At 31.8% G+C, this 10,119-nt stretch overlaps 1 protein-coding gene across 2 annotated transcripts in view; it reads left to right on the forward strand.

The window, feature by feature from the left end:
- The window catches only part of MS3_00004165 (uncharacterized protein), a 52,476-nt gene extending 45,377 nt beyond the window's left edge, over positions 1 to 7,099 (forward strand). For both annotated transcript variants that reach the window (XM_051212058.1, XM_051212057.1), the window contains exon 4: positions 2,211 to 7,099. In XM_051212058.1, coding sequence (XP_051073312.1) covers positions 2,211 to 6,053 — 3,843 coding nt within the window. In that variant the 3' untranslated portion in view covers positions 6,054 to 7,099. The remainder of the gene's footprint in view (positions 1 to 2,210) is intronic.
- Positions 7,100 to 10,119: the final 3,020 nt, after the last annotated feature.

Here is a 10,119-nt window from a genome sequence, read left to right on the forward strand (position 1 = left end):
TTTTAGAGATGATGGCAACCAACAGAGTTCGTTACACAATAAATACTTTGCAGTAAAATAGGCAATATATTGTTTCATGTATGCACACCTACATAATGATGGTAATCAGAATAATAAACGTTATAAAATACATAAGAACATAAGAAAATACTGTTCATTAGAACTAAGGTTGGTGTTGAGTCTATCGAGGCGTCCGAATCATCCAATTGAGATATACGCAAAAAACGAAGTTCACAAAGCAAGAATTTGTCTAAAATAGCGGTTTTTTATTGAATAATTTACAAAAATTAGTTACAAACCTCAACTTGTGAGGTGTCTATGGCGTTTACTGTGTCCTTTTGTCTGAAATGAAAAGGCTTCGACAGTGCAAAAATGACAGCCGTTGGTTCTGTTTAAACTTGATAACTGTTTATCAGCAAGCAGAAATCGAACTAAGAGCAAGTAATATGGAAACTGTTGCGTTTAAACGAGAGTTAAGCGATTGCACAAAATTGAGAATAACTGCCACAGTGGTTGAGATAAAGTAATTATAGTGATAATTATAATAAATATTTTAAGTATATGTAAATATTTCAAAATATTACACGACAAACTTGCGTTACAACATGTGCGTAGAAATAGCTAGGAATACAACTGTTTACTGAATATTAATAAATAGTATAAAACAATACACAAAGTAGTCGAAGGGAAGTGAATAAGGACAGATAACGTAAAACAGACTTACCAGATGGTTTAGATGGTTATTAATAATTCGTTTTATTTGATATATATAAGGTCATTATCGATGTGAAACCTTGCACAAGTGTGCATTTGTTTAAGTCGCGACACTTTACATTGACGTAGCAAAACGAGTGGTTTGGGATGGGAAATGACTTAGAAATTAATGGAAATGTAAGTAGGAGAAATGGTTCAAAAGAATTAAATGTGGTGAAAGATTGAAGAGTTAAGCATAATACCAGCTTGTATTTGTAGAACATAGAGAAACATATCATTGTTTCTGAATTTTCGCCAATATTGTTTATGTCATCTGAACTGATGACACGTTGTCTCCATCTGGCATTTTGAAGATTTACAGTCTGCTTTTATTTTGGACACTAATTTATAACAAAGCAATGGTTGTGATGGATTTCTATATTCTCCGAGTGTAATAGTTTGCTTCAAGACTAGTCTATGTTTATCCGTTGTCGGACATGGTGATCATTTCTCACTAATCTTAGAATTCTTGCCAGTTATTTTGGGCTGACGGACGACAATATCTGGACACAGAAACAAAAATCCCTCTTCATTTTTACCGTCTTGTAACAAGTAGGGAAGGTTTATCCGACTATCAAGTGGTGAGTATTCTAAACAATGAAAATTGAAATCGAAAACAAAAGGTTTGCATGAACTTTAGCAATGTGATCATTAGTGTTTTTGAGGCAACCTATTATGTGAACAATACTGACACCACTTGTAAATTACTATGCAAAAATGACAAACAGATCAATGATGTTGTAAATCTTCGTTAAAATAGGGGGTGGAGAAATGTAATACATTATTTAATTATCATGTACCCTGATTTTGTACTGACTAAATTTAGGTTGAATAAATTTTAAAGATGATCAGAAAAAGGAACATGGCTCCAAATAGATTATGAAATCATGAGCTTTTAGTCTATGCCCCATCAGGAGATACAGATCTTCTGGATGTGATTAATTAGATAATGATAATCCCGATTTTCAGACCTTAAGTGAGCTAACAGGAAATCAGTGATTGTAACACATGTGTTCACTCTGAGATTCTATGTAAGTCTGACAAGTATTTATTTATTAATTTATTTTCATGTCTCAATTTCACTCATCTCCCTCGAACTATTTTTCTGATTCACTTCTGAAGAGTCTCATACCAGGACGAAAGCGCCATTCAATTTTTACAGGTTTCCAATGATTGTCGGTTTGTAATCTTAGTAAAACTCAACAACTTTCTCAATCCCCATACTGAACAACATTCTGTACTATCATTTGGACATTTTATTTTATTTCCCTCTAATTGTCATTGGTTCTTCCTTATTACATTTAAATTCATGTTAAGATTGATCAGTTTACATGAACAAATCCCCGTTATCCTATAAATAAATTAACTTATTAAGAAATCTTGTATAATTACCAAGTTAAACAAAATTGACACGTTAAGTTTTATTGATTTTATCAATTGTTCTATTTTCTTCACAGGTATTAGTCTGTCCAATATGCACGAAAAATTATAATTCTGAAACATATTTAGCAAAACATGTGGATCGTCATAAAGAGGCTGCTGCTACGGCTGGTATGGACGGAAATGGTTCAAACACTAATAATGGTAACAATAGTAATAACACTAATCGTAATAATAACAACAATAGTAATAATGTACGTAACCAAACATGTGTGGATAATCTATTTGCTGCTGGTTTCCATAATCATTCAGTTGCAATGGCTGCCGCTGCTGCGTCAGCACTTAGTCGAGGAAATATGATTGAGTCAGGTTCAGGTTCGCATATAACCGGTAGCCGTCATTCACATGGGAGTGGAGGAGCAGGCGGTGGCGGCAGTATTCATTCACACAATCCACACCCTTCTGCTGCTGCTGCCGCCGCTTCAGCGGCTGCGGCGGCTGCTGTCGCTGCAGCTCATGCACATCAAGACTTACATCTACGTGCTGTAGCGGCCGCGGCTGTAGCGAGTGGTAATGGAGTAGTTGGAGTTGGTGTTGGCAATCGTAGTGGTGTTAATGGTGTTAGCCTTGGTAATGGTGATATTGAGAATCCGTGCGCTTTTTTTAGTCCAAATGTAATATGTTCCAGTGAGACACGAGTGACTAGTTCTAATGAGTGTGATTTATTACATAATAAATTAAATTATAGCTCAATGTCCAGTGCTGGATTATTTCATCATTTACCGGTAGGAGGTGTCCATGATTCAAATGTTGAACATTTAACCGCTGCAGCTGTAATTGAACAACAACAGCAACAACAACAGTGTCTTGCATCTCATCGTCATCAACAAGGAACACATTTTACTACAGATGATAATCAACATATAAATTCGTTTAATCATTCAAATATCATGAATAATATATCATCAAATCATCATTCACAATCTCAACAACAATATAATCATCATCATAATCATCCTCAACAACAGCCACAACACCAACAGCATATTCACACGAATCAACGTAATCTTCATTCATCGTCGTCCTCCTCCTCATCATCATCTTCGTCATCATCATCTAAACGACAGTCTAATATGAAATCATCTTTATCACCGCAATCAAATCATCGTTATACTGAGTCACCAGTAACAAATGATTCACAAACTCAACAACATTTACTCAATTTAACACAACATCATTTGACAACTACAAAACATCTTTGTTCTTTATCAATTGAGTCGTCGATGGTTGTGGCATCATCAATGGATTGTTATATTTCAACTCGGACTACTTCAACAACACCACCGAAAAAAATGACAGCAGTGACCAATGGTACTAATACTACTACTACTACTACTACTTCTACCACTAGTACTACTACTACTGCTAATACTACTCAACAACATTCACATATTCATGCAACAATAAATAATAATAATAATAATAATAATAGTATCAGTAACAATGGTAATAGTAGTGATGATACCATTCATATCAAACATTCACATAATGAATCAATGTCGTCACAACTTCTACCGCCTCCGGCTCACCAACATTGTTTACAACCGACCCAAACTAATCATTTGACTGGATCTCATACATTTGTAGAAGGGATTGATAATAATGGTAGTAACGATAGTAATAATGAAAAATTGTCGGAAACCTCGAATTCTACGACTACTAGTCACTCACAACATTATCATCATCCTCAACAACTACGTATTGGATTATCACAAGCTCATTCCAATCAAACATTATTACATAATCATGTAAATAATAACTATTCATCAGCACCAACATCACCAGGTGTATTCAATTCAACAGGTGGTGGCTTGTCAACATCATCATCGGATAATATATCAACATTTGAAGAATTTAGTCAAGGTTTAGTGAAACTTGATCATAGAGATTCTATCAGTAAGTGGTTTAATAATGATAGAATTAAAGATATTAATAATAATGTAGTAACTAGTAGTAAGAAGAACAATAGCAACGAAGTCAATTATTGTGATGACAATCATGATGATAATGATGATGAAATGGAGCACATGAATGAAGATAACCATGAATCACTCATTAATGTAATCAACAATGATAATGTTGACACTTCAACAAATAGTAATAACAATAATAGTATTAAGAATGATATTAGTACATCTAATCTTATGTATGACTTTTTATTTCATGGAAATTCAAATATTGATGATAATGAACAAAGTGAAACAATCAATAAATCAAATCACCATATAGAAATTATTGATACCCATGGGGTTGAACGCGAAGAACAGCCCGACACTGTGACCGATTGTGTTTTGAATTACGAAAATCATTTGAGTAAAGCTGAAAAAATCATATTTAACGTTGAAGAATCTCCACTCAATGGAAATCAAGTCTGTCAACCTATATCATCATCAGTGTCAGGAACAAAATCAATAACAACGGGATCACGATCATCACCAATTTCATCGCAAATTTTAACACAACGACTAATAACATCCGTGGAGACCAAATCATGTAATGGTAACCTTCATAATGGGATACCGCTATCAAGGTCATCATCGTCATCATCATCATCATTATCATCACCAGGAATCGAGCCTATTAGAACCGATGATGTGACTTCAAATACATTGAAACATGGACAGTATACTTGTCAGTTAACCGGTGACAATAGTGAACGTAATGCACTTGATAATGAGTCTATGTTAAATCTTCAACATGAATCATCTAACTTACATGACGTCAATGAAACCGATGATCAACATATTATGTCTAATAAATTAAAATCAATCGATATGGAACAATTATTCCCCAGTAATAATGATAATAATAACGAGGACATAACTAATTTGGATAACATTAACATTAATGACAAAATTATCTGTGAGAATTTACAACTGAATAATAACACTGATACAACTCTAATGAATCATCGTTCATTGAAACGTAGTTTATCCTCAAACGACAATTACCAACATAATCGTTTGAAAAATCGTCATCATCAAACAGAAAATCATGATATGGAGAATGGTGATGAATTCTTGACTATATCATCATCATCATTACATCATAAACATCATAATATTATCAATAGTAGTAGTGAGAAGAATTCAATGAACATGTTATCATTAACATCACCAGCGAATATATGTGATGTAGATAATGTTGATCATGATGGTGATGACGGTGACGATGATGATGGTGATGGCGAAGATGCAGATAATGACATTGATGATAAGAATACTGTTTTTGATGATAATGACAATGTTGATATTAATCAAAAAACTGTTGTAAATAAAACCAATGAAAATAATAACAATGATACTGTCGGTTGTGATGTTGATGATCATCTACAAGCAATGTATCATCTAAAATCAGAGTTCAATGATCAAACTCCATTTTATTTAGGTGAAAAAAGTCAACCAGAAGAAACTGTAGATCAGAATTCTTCTTTATCGTCAACAGTTATAGAAAAACAACATTTAGAAACAATGAATTCTAGTAAACGAAGACGTCGACATCAGTACACACCACAACATTTGCCTGTGTTTGAATTGAACACAAAAGATACAATAGAAAAATGTAAAAATAATAATACTAACAGTACTACTACTACTACTTCTACCAATACTATTAGTAATAATAACAATAGTAAAAATGCACATGCTACAGTAATTGCAGGCTGTTTTACAAATCGACGTAATAAAAATGGTCATAGTATTTTAGAAAATGGTGATAGCAAATGTTTAAAGAAAGAAAAATTAAATGATAAACCCAATACAATAGATAACAATAATTTTAACAAAGATGGTGGTAATCTTAGTAGTAATGATACTAATAATAAGTCAACGAATAGGGAATGTTATTTTCCTGCTTTTTAAATAACATTTGTTTATTTTTATTGACATGAATAGAAGAGACTGTACAGTTTGATTGATATATGAGAGTTTCAGTTCTTGGGAATATTTACTAATTGTTATCTCAATTCAAATTTTAAACATTCTAATATATATATACGCTGGTTTTGCTTTAGATTACAAAACAGATGACCCCCTTTCCACAAATCCCATACTTTTTTAACGTGCTACTCTATTCATTTTTCTTTTATTCACTAAAATCATCGAATATCCCGGTCATAAATATGCTTTTTTGATTCGTCTTATAGATTATTATTGTTGTTATTATAAACGTTAATGAGACTTTATGTCATACAAAAAGATATTTAAATAGAACTTTCTTACATATTTCAAAGGTGGGGACAGTTTTTTTAGTTAAAGTATACTACTCATCTATGTTTAAGTAGGTCAACGAACAATGTAAAAAATATCACTGCTTGTCAGTACATTTAATTGTGATTTGGTTTATCATCAGTTTTAATCCCTATTTTCACATATTCATGCGCATATTTCAGAATTACCAATAAAACAAATGAAAATTAATGGGAATTATTTTTTCATAACCTTGAATAAACAAACGAGTTATTACTGTTATTGTTCTTATTATTAATATCATCAGATTATTAAGTTTCATCATACCTCATTTCATAAATAATTATTTAACTAATAGTGTAACATATTTTTTGTTCATTTTCATGACATTACGCATACACATTATACCGGTATTTCATTGAACTAACAACGTATGGTACTTTTGTGCACTTCACCAAATTTGAAATATAAATTATTTTTAAAGCAAAATATAGTTTATCCTTTATACGTTCAACCGAAATTGGAATTGGCTGAAAAGTGAAGAAATGAAAGTCATAAAATTTTGGATAAGATTTGAGAAGATTAAATGGAAATAGAAAAAGAACTCCAGAACAAGGAATAATAAGGAAACTTGACCCTTTCTCTCTTTGCAAAATGGTAAATAAAAAAGGTATTATTTAAGAGAAAAGATCTATCATATTTTTCTACGCTTCATTTCTTATATATATATATATATATATATATATATATATATATATATATATATATATATATATATATATATATATATATATATATATATATATCTTAAGAACAACTCTCAGTTTGCCATTACCTTTGAAAATATGTACACGTATATATGTGTACTCATTTACTAAGGAAATTTATTTTTGTTTACGGATCACTTTACAATTTACTGAAGGAGTAGTAAAATGAAAAGAATTGGAATTAGGTTACTTTGTGTTTATTAGAGTTGCTCTTCACTCTGCGCACCACTAACCCACTACCGATATTTAGTAATAACTATATTGACTGTTTTTGTCATTTACTATCTTATCATCAAGAGTAGCATTATCAATATTGTATTTGTCACGATATGTTTGGATTTACTGTTTCATCACATTCGTATTGTCCTTACTATCCCGTCCCGTTGATAATATTTATCTTCATTGATCGCATAATACATTTACGTATACACATTAAAACATTGAAAGTAATCTAAAGTCATCTTACCAGCAAAATGTTGAAAATCTTACTTTATACCATTTGGCAATATACAAATCATGTATGTGTTATTTTATATCACAAAACCATTGTCCCTCCTCTCTCCATCAATTGCTCTTCTGTATGTAGATAAGCAGAAACCAGCCTTAAAATCAAACGATCAATGTAAAAATGTTTATTTCAACCGTTTTTTTTTATTTACTTATAATGAATGTTGTGTTTGAGTAAAACAAGTAGAACAATGATCATTATAAATTAAAATTGAAAATACATAAAGAATATTTATTAGAATGATATGATGATATTTTGGCTATAATTATTGTCATCTGTATGATATTGTATTTTGTTAAATTTCAGTCTAAATAATATTAATGCAAAGTGATTGACTGTTTTATTGAATCCAATATTATCACACCTAATCAAAAATATATCTGTATCAGAAGAGGTTTTGGGGATATTATAGTAATTTTAATAGTTGAGATCATTAATCAATTAAAGCTACACCACCATGAAAAACCTGGAAGCACTGAACAATCGTTTCGTCTCATTGTTGACTCCTCAGCAGTGCGCATCCACGATCCCACCTCGCGAGATTCGAACTTAGGACTTACATTTGTTTAAAGTTTTCTTTTTTGCCTCTTAATAGGATACGTTACATGTGTGTTTCAAGAAAAAAACAAGACCGGGAAATAGAATGATTATCCATAAAGATGTTAGCGCGTGTATTTATGTTAAATCATTTAGCGTTGTCTATCATTTAAATCATTACTTACTGATCAGTTGGTTTGTGCGTATCTTCAATAGAAAGAATTCAATTAGCTGTGTTAGAAATCTAAAATTATATATTTGTAGATGACTACATATACTGTACATGAAATGTAATTTTCACATTTATCCTTCAGATCATTCATTCACTTATCTGTTTGTTTGTCTTTATCGATTGGTACAATTTCTATCTATTGAACTTCGTTCTATTTATTCGCCTGTCTCTGATATTCTTTTCCCCGTATCCTTCTCACACAAAAATAGTAATCACATATACGGCTCATGGAAAATGATACATTTGCATTAACTATATCTCTGGTGAAGTCAAGTTAAAGTTTAACTTGTTTCATCACTCACCAGTTCTTCTTGTTCTCCCTCCCTCTCTCTCTCTCTCATTTTCATTTTACATTAAGGAACCCAGTAACTGAACAAAATTCATCTATTTTTTTAAAAAATAAAATATACGTGAACTTTTAACCAGAACAGAAACTTTTAGCCAATCATTACAGACATTAGATGTTTTCAGACGAGAAAATTCTAACACTAGAAGATGAGTAAATATCTTTAGTGCAAATTATGTGTTAAAGGATGTTTTTCTAAATATAATTCGAACGAGCTCATAAAAGAAATACGTGATGAAAATTACTTTATTATTATTACTACTATTGTTATTGTCAATTACTTTTTGTACAGACTATTATCTCTACCATCACATTTGGTGCCTCACTCTCGTTTATTGTCGAACAAGAAAAAAACATCAATGAGAAGATGTCATTGAACTTTTTTTAAAAATGTCACCATTTTTTTCATTTTGTTCTGTTTTCTTCTTCAGGAAAAACTTGTTCCAGTGGATATAAGATCATATTCTTTTCGTCTATTTTGTCAAATTGTTCACAGATATTTTATTCGAGTTCTATTTTTTACACGATCATATAAGTTTTAGTGTTACATTTTGACTACATACAAGTAGTAATGACTCATAATCTATAAAAGTGAGAATGAATTGATAATGAAGACTTAACCATTAAATGTAAAGTTATACACAGAATTTTAGCAATGTTAGAATATTTTGACAAGACTAAGTGGTTTAGAGTTTGAGACAAATCGATTTTTCTTTGATAGAACACTGAGGTAATTATAAGACTAAAAACTCCCGGACACACCAACCAACGACAAAGTTGTGCGCACAAATTGCATGTAAGTTCATAAGATTGCTTAGCGGAAGTTGTAATTCTAGAACTTATGTCTACCAACAACCAGTTTATTAATACAGGATTAAGTAAAAGAATAACACTGAACACTTCATTGGTCTGGATACTTCATTAGTAAATCGAGACACTGATATCGAAAACCAGATTCCAGGGATAACGTATTTATATGCACGTTCTGAGTACATTGTCCTACTGCAATGTATAATATTGTAGATTACCAACGTAGATTATCTGCGTCGAATAACTGTATGCCTATTCAAGTTAGACGGGAATGGTTTGAACAACCAGCTAACGTCGAAGTCATACCTCGCGGTTAGTACCTAACATGGATTACCCTTTCATTATATCCAAGTTCTATGACTGCTTTGATGACCCTACGACACAAACGACGTTATTATAGAAATATGTTAATAAGAGAAGGTACATGGAACAGAGTGTGACCAGTGTTGCATGAGCCATTTCATGGCGTACAATTAACTAAGGCGCCCTGGCTGTTCTTGACCTTGACGAGGATCAGTGAACTGTCCGAAATTCTGTGA

The sequence above is a fragment of the Schistosoma haematobium genome, chromosome 1, assembly GCF_000699445.3.
Source record: "Schistosoma haematobium chromosome 1, whole genome shotgun sequence".
NCBI lineage: Eukaryota > Metazoa > Platyhelminthes > Trematoda > Strigeidida > Schistosomatidae > Schistosoma > Schistosoma haematobium.